This window comes from Leptidea sinapis, chromosome 10 (genome assembly GCF_905404315.1).
Source record: "Leptidea sinapis chromosome 10, ilLepSina1.1, whole genome shotgun sequence".
NCBI classification, from domain to species: Eukaryota; Metazoa; Arthropoda; class Insecta; order Lepidoptera; family Pieridae; genus Leptidea; species Leptidea sinapis.
The window spans coordinates 6,020,856-6,041,029 of NC_066274.1; the positions used below are offsets into that span (position 1 = coordinate 6,020,856).

A 20,174-nucleotide genomic window follows, 5' to 3' on the forward strand; every position below is an offset into this window, starting at 1 on the left:
ATGTGGGCTTAAACTATGCGCTTCTGAATAGTCACTATAAATACCTATTTCTATTAAATTACTGAATTTAACATATGTTCGGAAAAAGTTGAGCTCGTGAGAAGAACATACAAGAAACTCAACGGCCCCACTTTGCAATCAAATAGAGTCCAACCAGATGGATTAATGAGTCACGCGGCTGCAAATGTGGAAACAATGATTGAAGTGATATTTACGAATATTTATTGTATTTTTTCTACATTCCACCATTCGGATACTTGTAGTGTATGTCGTATGTGTGTTGTTTTGTTTTGTAAAACATTTTGAACACGTAGTCTTATTTCTTATGCACTCAAATTGTAAACCAGTTCTTGTGACCTTTACTTTATGTAAATGTTACTATTATATATATACACACAATAATATCGTGTAAAATTGTACTTGGAATATATTATTACAGATTATTTGCTGTGCGTTAGTAATAGCGAATAGTCGGACTCGCCCATAAAGGGTTCCGTAGCAGCAAGTTACATTGAATGAAAGATAAATTGTGGTTTACGATTTAAGACGTAGGTATTAAAAAAAAACGTGAGTCGTAAACGCGTCCTTAAGTATTAATGCAAGTCTTTGCCAAGACGCACACTGTACTAACTAAAAAAAGCGGCCAAGTGCAGACTCTGTAGGTTTCCGTAGCAGCAAGTAACGTAATATAAAAGTTATATAGAAAGGAAAATGATATTAAATTATTTAAACGGAGAAGGCAAAAAATCTTTGCTCACAATCATACAGTGCAAATGAGCTTTCATCATTTATACGTACTAGATCTCGTTCAAACTAATCTTCGGTGGAAGTTTGCATGGTAATGTACATTGTATATTTTTTTGGTGTTATCATTCTCTTATTTCAAAAGTATCAAGAAGGGGGGACACATTTTACCACTTAGGAAGTATCTCTCGCGCAAACTATTCAGTTGAGAATAAAATGATATTATAAACCTCAATATTATTTTTGTAGACCTATTCATAAATACCCCATACGTATGAGTTAGATGAAAAATAATTTAGAGTTTCAGCTCTAAGCATGGGGAACCCCAAAATTTATTGTTTTTTTTTTCTATTTTTGTGTGAAAATCTTAATGTGGTTTACAGAATACGTCTGCTTACCAAGTTTACCAACAGAAAAGTTCTATAAGAATAGTTTCGGAAAAAAGTGGCTGTGACATACGGACGGACAGACAGACAGACAGGACGAATCTATAAGGGTTCCGTTTTTCGCCATTTGGCTACAGAACCCTAATAGTACTTTATGGATTTTTTGTTCAAAACGTGAAAAGTGCTTAAAGATTTATTTAAAATTTTGCATTTATATACCGAGTGGTCGTGGCAACATAAACGCTATATATTTTCACGCTAGATGCAGGCATTATTATATAGCTTCCACGCGAACGGCGTCACGGACTATGGTTTCACAATAGATCTACTTTTATTATTATATAGTTATATGAATATAGTTTTTCGTTTCATTGTGTTAAAAATATTTAATTAACTAGCTGATGCCCGCGACTTCGTCCGCGTAGATAATAAGTTTTTAAAAATGATAGGCAAGTTACAGTTCCCATTTTCGCTCCCACATCGCTTTTGCACATTTTATATGAATCTTATGTCGAGGAACATTGCTATGGCAAAATAAGCCTACTATTGTTATAGTTATAGCTCAATGTGAATTTCAGTTTTTCACAATCCCGCGTGTAAATCCTTTCCCAAGATCTAATCGCTGTGCCAAATTTCATCAAAATCGGCGCAGTAGCTCCGACGTAAAAGCGTGACAAACAAACTAACATACACATTTATAATATGAGTAGGGATTATTCAAGAGTCTATTTAAGAGCCGAATCAAAATATTCGACTTTGTTTTTCTTCCTGTGACGTAACCCCATAATGATAAAGCTATTTTGATTTATCACGCAGTTGAACGGAACTGTTCAAGCCAAACAACTCTGAGAATTTTCGGCCATTTGTCCGCCTGGTGACCATTTTCCTTGTATCTTTTCCCTGCATGATGAGTTGCAGAAGCTGACATGATCCAGTGGGAAGCTTATTTGCACAGGATGCCGGCTAGATTATGGGTACCACAACGGTGCCTATCTCTGCCTTTAGCATTATTGTATTTTGGTCTCTAGGGCGCCGTAGTGGGCGAACGGGACTTAACATCATAATAATATGTCTCAAGGTGACGAGCGCAATTGTAGTGCCGCTCCGAATTTTTGAGAATAGGGCGTATAATTTACCATTGAACGTTCTGCTCAACTCGTTTAAATTGTCATAAAAAAATTATTAAAGGATAGGTTCCTTTTCTTTACTTCTTAACTTAACAAGAATAAATTTTTCGAATTCCACCTTCGCACGACACGCCACAAGTTAGGATATCATCCCCACCATCTGGATGTGTGGCGGTTTTCAAGGAGCTTTCTTCCTCGTACTACAAAGCTATGGAATGAGCTTCCTTGTGCGGTGTTTCCGGGACGATACGACATGGGTACCTTTAAAAAAAGCGCGTTCACCTTCCTTAAAGGCCGGCAACGCTCTTGTGATTCCTCTGGTGTTGCAAGAGAATGTGGGCGGCGGTGATCACTTAACACCAGGTAACCCATAGTACGCTCGTTTGTTCTCCTATTCCATAAAAAAAAAATACAAAACGCCATTGTTGGATCATATTTCTGCATGAAGTTACCAGAATCTTCATTGAGCACCATATTTCGGGGGCCTCTAGTCGTCTGCACAGTAAACCAGTTGCGCTTGTGTTTATTCAAATCTAGACGTGAGCGTTCATTGACAGCGTTTTTTGTTGGTGTTTTGTATATTATGTGAAATCTTAATTACGTGTTGTTTGTCCGCGATGGACTCCTAAACTAATGAACGGATTTTAATGGGGATTACTTCATGGAGTGCAGTTTATTCGAACTTGAATGATAGGATAGTTTTTATCTCGATTTGGGTCCCATAATTATTTTTAATTTCAATATTTGTTTTGTATGGACATATTTTCTATGAGAGTATTTAGTGACGCTCCGTTTGACAGTACCACTGTGAAACAATTTCATTATAACAACAGGGGGCAATGACGTTCTATACATAATATAGAACGTCACTGGCAGGGAGCATACGTGGCACGTAATTGAATTGTTAATTGTTATGAATTTGAAATATTTCATAAAATCAATAATTGTTTGATAAAATATGCTCCCTGTTATAATGAAATTGTTTTGCAGCAGAACTGTCAATACGTGTGCCAATAAATTCTCTGATATGTCTATACAAAACAAATATTGGAAATAAAAATACTTATGGTCCCAAATCGAAATAAAAACTACCCCTATCTAAACCCTATCTCTCAAATTGGATTAAACTGCGCTCCATGAATTAATCCCCATCAAATTAGTTTAGGAGTTCACTGGAAACAAACATCATGACAATGGATTTATATTATTAAATTAAGCACTTTGAAGGATTAAAACGCGTGTAATTGTAACTGTGTTTTTACATTCGATTTTGCGTAAAAGTTATATTTTAATTTTTTATTTTAGCTAACCCAAGTGAAAGAAAATACTATATTATAATTATTGGTTTTATTCGTTGGCTCGCACGTCTGCCAGGGCTTTAAGACTGTCTTCATATTATTCTCGGACGTAAGTGCAAAATGTCGACCGTTGACCTCATCTTTCCAAATTTATACTTCAGGTAGAGCGATTCGGTCGAAGTATCCCTAAAAATATTTTAATGTGCGTCATAAATGATTCAATATTAGAATCCGCTTCACCATAACGATTAATATTTAATTTGTTTACCGAAATTTCGAAGCAACTACCTGGGTATCGTCAACCTTCATCTCCTATGCTCCTGTGATTCCTCTGGTGTTGCAAGAGATCGTGGGCGGCGGTGGTCACTTATGTAATGATATGTCTAGAATAGTTTGTCAAATGTCAGTTTATTTCGATCGCGTCCAGAAACTCGTCATAGTAAATTATTTATGCTCATTTATTTCTGTGAGGCCAGACTTATTGCTATAGTACCCATAGCAACGGTTGCCGCCATTCAAATCAATACGAATAGAGTATCAATTGATCGATACGCGAATACTAGATGTTTTGGTATTACTAAATAACATGATAAATAACGCTTAAATGCCACTACTTGTGGCGGTGACATGGTACGGGTCGTCGCCTTCCCTTAAAAATGGTAGAGGAAGGCGATGGCCGGCCCTACTTACTACTACTTCGCGCTACTTGTGGTGGCAGGATGATCCTGTTACCGGAAACTCGAGTTAGATTTTTATTTTTTTTTAAACGCATATAAAATACTCGCAAAATACCTTTGTTTATTTACGGTGTGTGTAGATGATGCAGCTACTGTAATCACTTTTGTTTTGTATTAATTAACATTAACTTTTTTGAACTTACTCATGTAAAGCATTGACTATTTGACATTTAAGTATTTTTGTTGCATCACTTTACATATATTGTAATTGAAATGATTTCTAAAACGATGAAAATGACCTACATGAATAAAGTGATTTTGATTTGATTTGATAGCGCTGATGATGCGTTCTTTGTTGATATTTTTGATATATATGACTGTATTTTTTATGTTTGTTACCTCAGAAATTTCGACTGGGTGAGCCGATTTTGATGATTATTTTTTTTTATTTCTCGAACACTAACTCTGACAGTGACTCCAAAACTAACAATATTAAATTCTAATTAGTCACATCATATTGTCGTAATAATTTGAATGACTTTTAGGTAATCTAATAGTTTTAACATTATTTTACTTAGGGGAACTTTAAAAATAAGTTAAAAATTAAGTTGTAGAAGTATACGCAATATTTTTTTTACTCTTTAGTGCATATTATATTGTTTTGGAATAGTATTTTTTGAAGTCGTTTCTTTTTTTAATTTTTGTTGGAATACCATGTCTAAGCATGCCCTCGTGCAAAACAGAACAAAAAAGCGATGATGGCCTTTTAGGTGGGTATAAACACGGAAAAGTATAAAAAAGTTTTAAATCAACAAAAACGTTAAAATTCCTCCTACCTAATTAGGTAAAGTAAGAAGGAAATTCTTTCTTCTTTCATCGTATGATTTTTCTTTTCATTTCTATTTATTCTGATGCGATAGTATAAACTATAGACTGACCTGACTATTATTGAATAATGTTTAAGTTTTAATTAAGTTTTCGAAAAATAAGAATTCTATTAAATTCTTTAAAAAAACAATTTTGTTATCGCTGAAAATTCAGAGATTTTTAACTCCAAAGTTTATTTTTGGGAAGCAACTTCAAAATTTTTTGTTGGATTTTTCTTTATTATATATAAGTACTAGCTGACCCAGCAAACGTTGTATTGCCGATATTAATATCGCGATACGAAAAGTAACTGTTGATCGTAGATGGGTGAAAATTTGAAGTTGTATTTTTTGATGCTGACTCATAATCAAACAAATTTAAAAAAAATGTCATAAAAATTAAAAAAAAAAAGTGTGGACCACCCTTAACATTTAGGGGGATGAAAAATAGATGTTGTCCGATTCTCAGACCTACCCAAAATGCACTCAAAATTTTATGAGAATCGGTCAAGCCGTTTCGGAGGAGTTCAAAGTTTAACACCATGACACTAGAATTTTATATATTAGATTCTATTCGGATCAAATTTTTCTTTAAGTCCTTCTTTTTGTAATGTATTTATGGCCTCGGAATATTTTCATTGCGTTATGTTGTAATCGACTCTCTAAGAAACCAATTTTTGTGGATATTGAGGTATGACCGCGCCTTAAAAAAAAAATTACTTACTAGAAGTCGTTCAAACCAATTTTGCATGGTAATTATATTTTTTTGTTTTATCATTCTCGTCATTTAGAAGTTACAGGGGGGAGTGGACACTTTACCACTTTGGAAGTGTTTCTCACGCAAACTATTCAGTTTAGAAAAATGATACGTCTGTAAAGCTAGAAAGGTCAAGTCAGCAGAATCACTCGTCTTATATCTCAAAATTTTGACTTTATTTAGTGCTAATTTAGTGCTGATAACAGATATTTGGTGCTGTGATAGGGGGGCTAAAAATGCGAACACTGCTAACTTTTCATTAAGCTAGCAGTGTACCATTCGTGACTAAAAAGGTCAAATCGGCAGAATCACTCGTTTTATATCTCAGAATTTAGTGCTCATTTAGTGCTAATTTAGTGCTGTGATAGGGGGACTAAAAATGAGAACACTGCTAACTTTTCATTAAGCTAACAGTGTACCATTCGTGACCGCGTTATGATACAGTTGGAGCGACAGGCACATCAGCTAATAATTTAGTGCTCAATTAGTGCTGCCTGTACAAGCCAACAGATTTTTCAAAAAAAAAAAATCAATTTTTAAGTATAGATAACTGCTGACATAACGATACGAGCAATCATAGAGCTGAAAGATGACTTTAAAATCGGTATTGGTGAAATTGAAAAGTGTTACTAATTAGTGCTCAATTAATGCTTCCGGTAAACCCAGAATTTTTTTTAGAAAAATCATTTTTCAACTGCCCGCTAAAAAAATCGAAGGTTTTCAATAATCGAAAAGTTATGGGTACTATTCTCTATTGCAAATATTGAGTTTTCGTCAGATCTCAACGTTATAAGGTAACAGAAAACTACCCTGACTCCCCTCGCGATGTAGCCGCTGTGTGTGTGTTAAAAAAAAAGAGGAGTTGCACTCGGGGACTGCCGCGGTAAAGCTATTGCATAGCATTTTTTATCAACTTATGCAATTATAATTATTTATTTATATTATTTATGCAGTATTTTTTTCCTTTGTTTTTTTTCTTTGATATTAATTCAAGTTACACTTTTTGAGCGTGGTGACCGATAAGAAAACAATTTTTTTTCTTTTATTAAATAAATGAGAAGTTAATATTGTTCAAAATATTTTTATTATCTTACATGTAGATAATTCAGGAATATTTATCATTGAAACTATAGGTTTATGGTAACTGAAATAAGAAACATAAGTTTCAGACTTTATATCTTCTAAATACCTGGAAAATACCTCGTCAACAGTGGTCCCATATTTTGTTCTTGATTCTTGTGGATCATTATTCATTTTCATATTCAATATTTTCGAAAGAAAAGTTGTCAATCGCTCTGATTTTTTATCAGCGAAGTTGATGTTGAAATCGCCAGCCAAAATTAGTGGAAATTTATAACCAATTGCACCAAGTATTTTCATTCTTGTTTTTGAAATATTAATAATATGAAAATGTGTCAGTCGACAGTTGTGGTTCATTCAATGGGAAACGAGTGCCATCTTGTGTTAAAATATATAAGTACGATAAATAAATTTACCAGTTTTACACTTTTTAGGATCACTTAGTGTGTATCCAAAAAAAAAGAAGAAGCGCCGAAAATACTTGGTGCAAATGGTTATAAATTTCCACTAATTTTGGCTGGCGATTTCAACATCAACTTCGCTGAATAAAAATCAGAGCGGTTGACAACTTTTCTTTCGAAAATATTGAATTTGAAATGAATCCACAACATAATATGGGACCACCATTGACGCGGTATTTTCCAGATATTTAGATATCAAGTCTGAAACTAATGTTTCTTATTTCAGTTACCATAAACCTATAGTTTAAATGATAAATATTCTTGAATAACCTACATGTACTGTAAGATAATAAAAATATTTTGAACAATATTAACTTCTCATTTATTTAATAAAAGAAAAAAAAAATGTTTTCTTATCGGTCACTACGCTCAAAAAGTGTAACTTGAATTAATATCAAATAAAAAAAAAACAAAGGAAAAAAATACTGCACAAATAATATAAATAAATAATTATAATTGCATAAGTTGATAAAAAATGCTATGCAATAGCTTTACCGCGGCAGTCCCCGAGTGCCACACGTCTTTTTTTTTAACACACACACAGGGGAGTCAGGGTAGTTTTTTGTTACCTTATAACGTTGAGATCTGATGAAAACTCAATATTTGCAATAGAGAATAATACCCATAACTTTTCGATTATTGAAAACCTTCGATTTTTTTAGCGGGCAGTTGAGAAATGATTTTTCTAAAAAAAATTCTGGGTTTACCGGTAGCATTAATTGAGCACTAATTAGTAACAATTTTCAATTTCACCAATACCGATTTTAAAGTCATCTTTCAGCTCTATGATTGCTCGTATCGTTATGTCAGCAGTTATCTATACTTAAAAATTGATTTTTTTTTTTGAAATACTGTTGGCTTGTACAGGCAGCACTAATTGAGCACTAAATTATTAGCTGATGTGCCTGTCGCTCCAACTGTATCATAACGCGGTCACGAATGGTACACTGTTAGCTTCATGAAAAGTTAGCAGTGTTCTCATTTTTAGTCCCCCTATCACAGCACTAAATTAGCACTAAATGAGCACTAAATTCTGAGATATAAAACGAGTGATTCTGCCGATTTGACCTTTTTAGTCACGAATGGTACACTGCTAGCTTAATGAAAAGTTAGCAGTGTTCTCATTTTTAGCCCCCCTATCACAGCACCAAATATCTGTTATCAGCACTAAATTAGCACTAAATTTTGAGATATAAAACGAGTAATTCTGCCGACTTGACCTTTCTAGTCACGAATGGTACACTGCTAGCTTAATGAAAAGTTAGCAGTGTTCTCATTTTTAGTCGCCCTATCACAGCACCAAATGTCTGTTATCAGCACTAAATTAGCACTAAATGAGCACTAAATTTTGAGATATAAAACGAGACATTCTGCCGACTTGACCTTTCTAGTCACGATGGTACACTGCTAGCTTAATGAAAAGTTAGCAGTGTCCTCATTTTAGTCCCCCTATCACAGCACTAAATTAGCACTAAATGAGCACTAAATTTTGAGATATAAAACGAGAAATTCTGCCGACTTGACCTTTCTAGTCACGATGGTACACTGCTAGCTTAATGAAAAGTTAGCAGTGTTCTCATTTTAGTCCCCCTATCACAGCACTAAATTAGCACTAAATGAGCACTAAATTCTGAGATATAAAACGAGTGATTCTGCCGATTTGACCTTTTTAGTCACGAATGGTACACTGCTAGCTTAATGAAAAGTTAGCAGTGTTCTCATTTTTAGCCCCCCTATCACAGCACTAAATTAGCACTAAATGAGCACTAAATTCTGAGATATAAAACGAGTGATTCTGCCGATTTGACCTTTTTAGTCACGAATGGTACACTGCTAGCTTAATGAAAAGTTAGCAGTGTTCTCATTTTTAGCCCCCCTATCACAGCACCAAATATCTGTTATCAGCACTAAATTAGCACTAAATTCTGAGATATTAAACGAGTGATTCTGCCGATTTGACCTTTTTAGTCACGAATGGTACACTGCTAGCTTAATGAAAAGTTTTCAGTGTTCTCATTTTTAGTCGCCCTATCACAGCACCAAATGTCTGTTATCAGCACTAAATTAGCACTAAATGAGCACTAAATTTTGAGATATAAAACGAGACATTCTGCCGACTTGACCTTTCTAGTCACGATGGTACACTGCTAGCTTAATGAAAAGTTAGCAGTGTTCTCATTTTTAGTCCCCCTATCACAGCACTAAATTTGCACTAAATTTTGAGATATAAAACGAGACATTCTGCCGACTTGACCTTTCTAGTCACGATGGTACACTGCTAGCTTAATGAAAAGTTAGCAGTGTCCTCATTTTAGTCCCCCTATCACAGCACTAAATTAGCACTAAATGAGCACTAAATTCTGAGATATAAAACGAGACATTCTGCCGACTTGACCTTTCTAGTCACGATGGTACACTGCTAGCTTAATGAAAAGTTAGCAGTGTTCTCATTTTAGTCCCCCTATCACAGCACTAAATTAGCACTAAATGAGCACTAAATTCTGAGATATAAAACGAGTGATTCTGCCGATTTGACCTTTTTAGTCACGAATGGTACACTGCTAGCTTAATGAAAAGTTAGCAGTGTTCTCATTTTTAGCCCCCCTATCACAGCACCAAATATCTGTTATCAGCACTAAATTCTGAGATATTAAACGAGTGATTCTGCCGATTTGACCTTTTTAGTCACGAATGGTACACTGCTAGCTTAATGAAAAGTTAGCAGTGTTCTCATTTTTAGCCCCCCTATCACAGCACCAAATATCTGTTATCAGCACTAAATTAGCACTAAATTCTGAGATATTAAACGAGTGATTCTGCCGATTTGACCTTTTTAGTCACGAATGGTACACTGCTAGCTTAATGAAAAGTTAGCAGTGTTCTCATTTTTAGCCCCCCTATCACAGCACCAAATATCTGTTATCAGCACTAAATTAGCACTAAATTCTGAGATATTAAACGAGTGATTCTGCCGATTTGACCTTTTTAGTCACGAATGGTACACTGCTAGCTTAATGAAAAGTTAGCAGTGTTCTCATTTTTAGCCCCCCTATCACAGCACCAAATGTCTGTTATCAGCACTAAATTAGCACTAAATTTTGAGATATGAAACGAGTAATTCTGCCGACTTGACCTTTCTAGTCACGAATGGTACACTGCTAGCTTAATGAAAAGTTAGCAGTGTTCTCATTTTTAGTCGCCCTATCACAGCACCAAATGTCTGTTATCAGCACTAAATTAGCACTAAATGAGCACTAAATTTTGAGATATAAAACGAGACATTCTGCCGACTTGACCTTTCTAGTCACGATGGTACACTGCTAGCTTAATGAAAAGTTAGCAGTGTCCTCATTTTAGTCCCCCTATCACAGCACTAAATTAGCACTAAATGAGCACTAAATTTTGAGATATAAAACGAGACATTCTGCCGACTTGACCTTTCTAGTCACGATGGTACACTGCTAGCTTAATGAAAAGTTAGCAGTGTTCTCATTTTAGTCCCCCTATCACAGCACTAAATTAGCACTAAATGAGCACTAAATTCTGAGATATAAAACGAGACATTCTGCCGACTTGACCTTTCTAGTCACGATGGTACACTGCTAGCTTAATGAAAAGTTAGCAGTGTTCTCATTTTAGTCCCCCTATCACAGCACTAAATAAGCACTAAATGAGCACTAAATTCTGAGATATAAAACGAGTGATTCTGCCGATTTGACCTTTTTAGTCACGAATGGTACACTGCTAGCTTAATGAAAAGTTAGCAGTGTTCTCATTTTTAGCCCCCCTATCACAGCACTAAATTAGCACTAAATGAGCACTAAATTCTGAGATATAAAACGAGTGATTCTGCCGATTTGACCTTTTTAGTCACGAATGGTACACTGCTAGCTTAATGAAAAGTTAGCAGTGTTCTCATTTTTAGCCCCCCTATCACAGCACCAAATATCTGTTATCAGCACTAAATTAGCACTAAATTCTGAGATATTAAACGAGTGATTCTGCCGATTTGACCTTTTTAGTCACGAATGGTACACTGCTAGCTTAATGAAAAGTTAGCAGTGTTCTCATTTTTAGCCCCCCTATCACAGCACCAAATATCTGTTATCAGCACTAAATTAGCACTAAATTCTGAGATATTAAACGAGTGATTCTGCCGATTTGACCTTTTTAGTCACGAATGGTACACTGCTAGCTTAATGAAAAGTTAGCAGTGTTCTCATTTTTAGCCCCCCTATCACAGCACCAAATGTCTGTTATCAGCACTAAATTAGCACTAAATGAGCACTAAATTTTGAGATATAAAACGAGACATTCTGCCGACTTGACCTTTCTAGTCACGATGGTACACTGCTAGCTTAATGAAAAGTTAGCAGTGTTCTCATTTTTAGTCCCCCTATCACAGCACTAAATTTGCACTAAATTTTGAGATATAAAACGAGACATTCTGCCGACTTGACCTTTCTAGTCACGATGGTACACTGCTAGCTTAATGAAAAGTTAGCAGTGTCCTCATTTTAGTCCCCCTATCACAGCACTAAATTAGCACTAAATGAGCACTAAATTCTGAGATATAAAACGAGACATTCTGCCGACTTGACCTTTCTAGTCACGATGGTACACTGCTAGCTTAATGAAAAGTTAGCAGTGTTCTCATTTTAGTCCCCCTATCACAGCACTAAATTAGCACTAAATGAGCACTAAATTCTGAGATATAAAACGAGTGATTCTGCCGATTTGACCTTTTTAGTCACGAATGGTACACTGCTAGCTTAATGAAAAGTTAGCAGTGTTCTCATTTTTAGCCCCCCTATCACAGCACCAAATATCTGTTACCAGCACTAAATTAGCACTAAATTCTGAGATATTAAACGAGTGATTCTGCCGATTTGACCTTTTTAGTCACGAATGGTACACTGCTAGCTTAATGAAAAGTTAGCAGTGTTCTCATTTTTAGCCCCCCTATCACAGCACCAAATATCTGTTATCAGCACTAAATTAGCACTAAATGAGCACTAAATTTTGAGATATAAAACGAGTGATTCTGCCGACTTGACCTTTGCTTGAGCTTTACAGACGTAAAAATGATACTAATATCATTTTTTTCTAAACTGAATAGTTTAAACCTCAATATCATTGAAGTCCCGTCCATAGATATTCCCCACACGTATGGGTTTGATGAAAAACAATTTTTGAGGTTCAGTTCTAAGTATGGGAATCCCCAAAGTTTACTGTTTTTTTTCTATTTCTGTGTGAAAATCTTAATGCGGTTTACAATACATCTACTTTCAATGTTTCAACCGTATAGTTTTTATACTTTCGGAAAAATGTGGCTGTGACATACGGACGGACAGAAAGATAGACAGACATGACGAATCTATAAGGGTTCCGTTTTTGCCATTTGGCTACCCACCCTAAAAAGGGTACATGTTCAATATTATATATATATTAAATATTTAGTTCATAAAGTGTCATGATCAATATTCATGCGTTTTATACGACGACAAAAATTATTATGATAACCACTTACCGAAAAACGGTAACAAATATTTACTTTATCCGGATACTAATTAAAGATTATTTGATTATTAAATTGAAGTATACAGAATATCTTTAAACCTTAAATATTTTCTTGAATAACCACATTCTTAACCGGGATATAATAAAACACTTTTTACTGCCCTAGTGAGGTAGTATACATTACTTAAGAAAAAAATTTGTAGTAGGTACAACTATTATTTGCATTGTTGACTTAAAAATTGTCTTTGGTATTCCTAATATTAGATAAATCGATCAAAGATAATTGTTGTTTAAAATTAACATAAATTCCTGCCTTATGGACTTATATAAATAATGAAATTATATAAAAAGACAAAAATCTTTTATTTCAAATTGAAAAATGGAATAATTTTATCAAATTAATGTAGTCTCTCCTCGATTAACCTATTAAGTTTGAACGAAACCTGGTTGTTTAAAGTGGGTCAAAATCGCGCCCAAATGAGTCGGTTACAAACAAACAAACATACATACAGGTGAAGCTAATAGAAAGCGTGTAAATAGTAAAGTTAAGTCCTTCAGTTGACTCGCTTGTCTGTGTGTTTATTTAAGAAATAAAGAAACTTCTGTTTTCTCGGATATTATATCTCGTGTAGGATGGCTGTTTGAAGAATCATCAGTCTTACGTGCTCATTCTCCGGCGAATTTTGAGATAGCGCACGTAATCGAGGTCAATATATATATTGATGTTTATTGTACAAAAAGTCGAGACGGTTGCGATGAAAAAATATAAATGCTATTAGTAAGAAAATTTATTGAAGTAGACGTTACTTTGCGGAAATCCATAATTATATAAATGATTTGAGTTTTCTTTAGTGTTGTTAATTCCGCCAATATTTGTCTTTAAACAATTCGACACGTGTTTCGCCTCTACACGAGACATCCTCAGGACGTGCTGTCTCGCCGAAATCTCCAGAGCTAGACCACCGCCCAAATTCTCTTGCAACACCAGAGGAATCACAGGAGCGTTGCCGGCCGTTGTTTTCGCCATGTCGTATCGCCCCGGAAACACCGCACAAGGAAGTTTATTCCACAGCTTTTTAGTACCTACTTGGAAGATAGCTCCTTGAAAACACACTGTGGAGGACCGCCATACATCCCGATGGTGGGGATGATATCCTAACTTGTGGCGTGTCGTGCGAAGGTGGAATGGGTGAAAGGTGCTCTATTGTAAAGCCGCTGTCCCACCGCTGCGAATGCTGGGCACGAGCATGCGGAGAATTTTAGCTGCGTGGATTCATTTGTTTGTTAACGTGGGACGTACAGTGCAGTAATTTTACTTGCTATGGCGCCCTTCAGACCGAAACACAGTAATGCTTAACCATTACTGCTTCACGGTAGAAATAGGTGCCGTTGTGGTACCTATAATCTAGCCGGTAAAAGTTGTAGTGCAGTGGAAACGAATACCCACATTGTCAAACGGCAATGAGACACGCTTTGTGTGTGTAGGTGTAAACCCATCAATAGGTAGCACATATAAATAATAGTATTTTATTAATATTAAAGGTAAAGGTTTGCATAAGAGGTGTGTTAAATTAAATTTTTAGTTATTTGATACTTTTCAGTTTTTGAAGTCGGTTTTTTTAAACGTAGTTTATTTTTTATTCACGTTATGTTTTAATGTGATTTCTTTAGTCTTTATAAATAACTAGGTATTGCATTATTTAGTACTAAGGCCATTAAAAAAGTTACGCTAGTTAGAACAAAATGTTATATTCCAATAATGTTAGTGTTATCTTTATTATATATATATAATTCTTGTGTGCGTGTGTATGTCACTGAACTCCTCCTAGACGGCTGGACCGATTCTAATGAAACTTTCTGTGTGTATTCAGGTGGATTCGAGAATGGTTTAGATTCACAATTGAACTACCTCCTAAACGGCTGGACCGATTTTGATATTATTTTTGTGTGTTCCAGTAAATTTGAGATTGGTGTGTGTCTTCAGGAGGATTCGAAAATGGTTTAGATTCACAATTAAACTACCTCCTAAACGGCTGGACTGATTTTGATGACTTTTTTGTTTGTTTCACTGAATTTGAGATTCCGCCCATATAATATAATTCTCCTGCTCATGTGTATGTTAGTGAACTGCTCCTAACGGCTGGACCGATTTTTCAAATTTAAAACATGTGTACAGGACAACGTCTGTTGGGTCCACTAGTAAATAAATAAAAATACTTGTAGTACTTGGGTCGCCAGATTTTTGGCGCAACACGTCCTAAAGATGCCTCGTGTAGAGGCGAAACACGTGTTGAATTGTTTAAAAACAAATATTGGCGGAATTAACACTAAAGAAAACTTAAATCATTTGTATATATGTTATTTATATAACAATTTGAAAAATACGAACAGTTGACTTCCATACAGATATAAAGTTTGTTACAACTTAATTTATAAATGCTGGAAATTTTTGAGTTAATCTATACTGATCGTTACTGTTACAAATTTTATTAATATTGATATTTCAGATATCTACTTCACATAACTAACATAACATTAGCATGTAGATAATATCTATTTTTGCTTTGAGTTAGTTAAAATGTTAATATAGTTTTTACATAAAAGCTATAGGTATATTAATATATAGATAAAAATATAGTTAAATAGCCAATTAAGGCAAAAACAACCGAATATTAACAAGTCTACACGCACTCGTGTTTTACTCGCTCGTTGGCACGCCTTGCGCCTTAAGGCCGCTACCCCAAGAAATCGCCAAAATAGCTCATAATTCAATTATGATATAATTGAAATCTTTTCTTGACGGTTTATATAAAGCTTATTATATTTTTACAAAAAATAATAGTCTAATATATAAAATTCTCACGTCGTGGTGTTTGTAGTTAAACTCCTTCGAAACAATACAGGCAACTTCTATTTTTCATCCCCCTAAATGTTAAGGGTGGTCCACGCCAAATTTTTCTTTAATATTTTTGACATTTTTTTAAATTTATTTGATTATGAGTCAGCATTAAAAATACATATAACTTCAAATTTTCACCCATCTACGATCAACAGTTACTTTTGTATCGCGATTTTAATATCGGCAATACGACGTTTGCTGGGGCAGCTAGTATCTATATAAATAATAAATATCAAATACAAACAGAATATCTCAAATCTTTAATACTAATGGCAACTTATTAACAACTATTAGTAGGTTTATTAATTCGAGATGTGTTACTATATTACAATGGCACTTGTAACTGAGAATTCTTGAAGGCAGTTGCAGTTATCCTCTAGGCTGTCAGCTTTCATTATTGGTACCTGGGTTCCAATGCACGTAGTCGGTCGTTGCCGCGGCCTGGTATTCCCGCACCAGGTCCTCCACCACGGAGCGCGAGTTGTCGAACTCTTCCAGAACTTCTTCGCTCCTTCCGGAACACTTCTATGAACGCCTCGTTGCAAACGCTCTTTACGTAGCTGGTCGAACTGTCGCAGACACCGGTCAAACAATGATGAGATATAGATGAGATGTGACATAGGGCGAGCGACGAGATAGCGCCACCTGGATGGAGGCCGGACCCCACAGGGTGAAATATAAAATATAAATAGAAACATAAAATATAAATATAAACTTTTACAGTTGGAGTACAGTTGAATGATTAACATATTAATCATTCAACTGTACTACGATATTTATTAATTTTACACCAATACTATTTAACATTACATAGTTTAGATAGTTTTGGGAAAAAAAATTAAAATGCTTCTATTTCTGATTTAAAACTAAGTCGATCTTGTGCGAGAAAGATAACCTAGCTCCGCTCGATTCCTCAAGACCATTGGCTCTGTCCCCAGCCTCAGACTCGCCCAGGAAGGGTTCCGTAGCTGCAAGTAACATAATATAAAATTTATATTATGATATTAAATTATTTAAACGGAAAAGGCAAAAAATCTTTGCTTAAAATACAGTGCAAATGAGCTCTCATCATTTATACGTATAAAAAGAAACTACTTACTAGATATCTACTCTACTACTTACTAGATCTACACGGACAGACAGACAGACATGAGTAATCTATAAGGCTTTCAGCCATTTGGCTACGGAACCCTAAAAATTAATCTTGTTCAATTCCAGACAGCTCAAGTTCGCAGTCATCGGGTCTGTCAGATCGTCTATAGGCTAGTATATAAGTCTATGGAGAAGGCAGGCACTCCCGTTTTAAAATTGCCGAGACAATTACAGACAGCATTAATAACTAACATCATACAATTCAATGAAATCTACTTCTCTCGATAGCGAACACAGCATTTGACGTCAAGCGCTGGGTTATTAAACGCTATGATTATGGTTTAAATTGGTTTCAAGGTTACAGCCATTGTTATAGCGGGTATGTAAGTATTCGTGTACATGATTTGGGATATCATAACAATGACAAATCGTAAATATGTAATGAATTGCTTAGAAATAATAAGAGAAAAAACTAAAATATCAACGTCTCATACGATTGGGGATTTTAATTGTGAAAGGACGAGAAACGATTAAAGGGAAGCCGAGTAATTGAACAAAAAAACAGTATTTAATTTATTACTCTACCTACAACAAATGAAATTCAGGATATTATGATTATGAATTTTTGTTGCCATGTGAGCACTTAAAGATATTTCAAGATTCTCGAATATATCCATACTAATATTATAAATGTGAATGTGAGTTTGTTTTTTACGCTTTCACGCCTAGATCACCGAACCGATTTTGATAAAATAATAATAATAATAATATTGACACACTTTTACACAAAGTATCTTGCCCCAAACTAGGCCTATCCTGTACTATGTATGCAAGACAACGATATATTAAATACAATATACTTACTTAACATACATAAATACATATAAACATCCATGACTCGGAAACAAACATCCATATTCATCATATAAATGAATGCACCTACCGGGATTCGAACCCGGGATCTCTAGCTCAGTAGTCAGGGTCACTAACCATTCGGCTATATGGGTCGTCGTCAAAATTTAGTACAAAGATAGACTAGAGCCTGAAAAAGGACATAGGCTACCTTTTATTGCAATATTAATGGAGGGGTTGAAATAGGGGATGGCAATTTGTATGGAAATTCGTCATTATCGAAGATAAAACAATAAAACTTTGTATTTAGGCGCTTCGAGCATTTTTTAAACTTTGACCTACATGGGGATGAAATAGGAGATTCAAGTTTACAGGGAAATACTATTAAAGAGACTGTCTACAATGACAAGGGATTTGCGCTGTATAATATAATATGAAGAGCAGTTTGTATGTGTATTATTTGAGAAGGATCCTAAAAAACAAAAAAAATCCCAAAAATACTATTCAAGCGAACGAAGTCGCGGGTAAAAGATACATACATTAATACAAATAAGTACATACAATATTCAAATATTTTTCCTTGTTTTAATAATAGAATAGGTATGATACATTGTGTGTAGTGTTGATGTATATGTATAACAAAATAATTTAATTGCTAATCTTGTTGCTAATCTGCAGGTTCCGCAGTGGTCAGCATCTGCATGAAGCAGTTCGATGACGCGGTGTCGATCACGGTGGCCATCATGATCGTGGTGACCGTGGCCTTCGTGCAAGAGTACCGCTCCGAGAAGTCGCTCGAAGAACTCAATAAACTTGTACCTCCGTCATGCAACTGGTGGGTTCTTTAATGCTAAGGCAGAGGTAGTCTTTTACTATGGAACACAATTACCAATGGGAGGCTCCTTTGCACAGGATGCCGGCTAGTTTATGGGTACCACAACGGCACCTATTTCTACCGTGAAGCAGTAATGTGTAAGCTTTACTGTGTTTCGGTCTGAAAGGTGCCGTAGCTAGTGAAATTACTGGGCAAATGAGGCTTAACATCTTATGTCTCAAGGTGACGAGAGCAATTGTATTGCCGCTCAATATTTTTGTGTTTTTCAAGAATCTTGAGCGGTACTACACTGTAATGGGCAGGGCATCCCGTATTGTCATAAAAAAATTGATCATCACAAAGTTCACAATGCAATTTCAGTCTCCGCGAAGGTAGTCTCGAGCATTTCTTGGCGAGGAATCTTGTTCCTGGCGACATCGTACATCTTAATATTGGAGATAGAGTGCCGGCTGATCTGCGCCTGTTCGAATCCTCGGATCTGGCCATCGACGAGTCATCGTTCACAGGCGAAACCGAACCTGCTACCAAGAGTGTGCTGCCAAATAAAGCTTCAGCGGGCAGAGTGAATAAGGACAATATCGCGTTCCTGGGCACTTTGGTCAGATGTGGTAATGCTAAGGTAACAGATTTTTTTGGTTTGAACTTTTTTTAATAGATGAAAACATTTCGTTAGATTTCCTATGTATCGAATTTGCAAACTCTAGCTTTTAATAGTACCGAATCCATAATATCTCAACAATATAAATAATATAACAACACACAATACACACACACACACACACACACACACACACACACACACGCACACACAAGTAAATAAAGCTTTTAGTTTCTTAAAAGTAATAAATAACTTTTTATTATTCTATTTCTTTAAAAAAAATCTTACATATACATGCCGCTCAACATTTCATCGGTGCAATTGTGTTTGTAAATTAAGTTTAGGAAGCCCTTGTGGGGTCCATTTTTATGATTCTTTTCCTTTTTGTAAATAAATATTTTTGGATTTTTTATTTTGTAGAATATCTGTTTATACATATTGTTAAGCGTTTTTAATACGCTTTTATGAACTTGATATGTAGATATCCATCTAGGTATGTAGGTACGTTCAAAGAACGTGATTTTTGCCTATTTTTTCAACGTTGGATTAATGTGACATACATGTGTGGTGCACTTTTCAAGGACAGATGACAATGCAATAATTTAAATAATCTGTCCCACTTTCATTAGCTTGGTAGGTATGTATGTCTTTTTGAATGTAACGGAATCTTTGAACGTGATTTTTGCCTATTTTGAAACGTTGGATTAATGTGACATACATGTGTGATACATTTTACAAGGAACGATGACAATGCAATAATTTAAATAGTCTGTCCCACTTTCATTAGCTTGGTAGGTATATATGTCTGTTTGAATGTAACGGAATCTTCGGAAAGATTTTTCGATCCCTTCAAATCGTGTGATGAATATTATACTTTACACCTTTCTCAATGATCGTTGAGAAGCTATAGTTTAATTGTCTGTTCCATTATCCAAACCAAGACCTAAGAATTCCAGAACCCCAAGAATTAGCAAAAATAGGC

General features: G+C 35.1%; 1 protein-coding gene across 2 annotated transcripts in view; it reads left to right on the plus strand.

Moving 5' to 3' along the window:
- The window catches only part of LOC126966406 (calcium-transporting ATPase type 2C member 1), a 69,394-nt gene that overhangs the window by 20,189 nt on the left and 29,031 nt on the right, over window positions 1–20,174 (plus strand). For both annotated transcript variants that reach the window (XM_050810417.1, XM_050810418.1), the window contains exons 4-5: window positions 18,438–18,594; window positions 18,955–19,213. In XM_050810417.1, coding sequence (XP_050666374.1) covers window positions 18,438–18,594; window positions 18,955–19,213 — 416 coding nt within the window. The remainder of the gene's footprint in view (window positions 1–18,437; window positions 18,595–18,954; window positions 19,214–20,174) is intronic.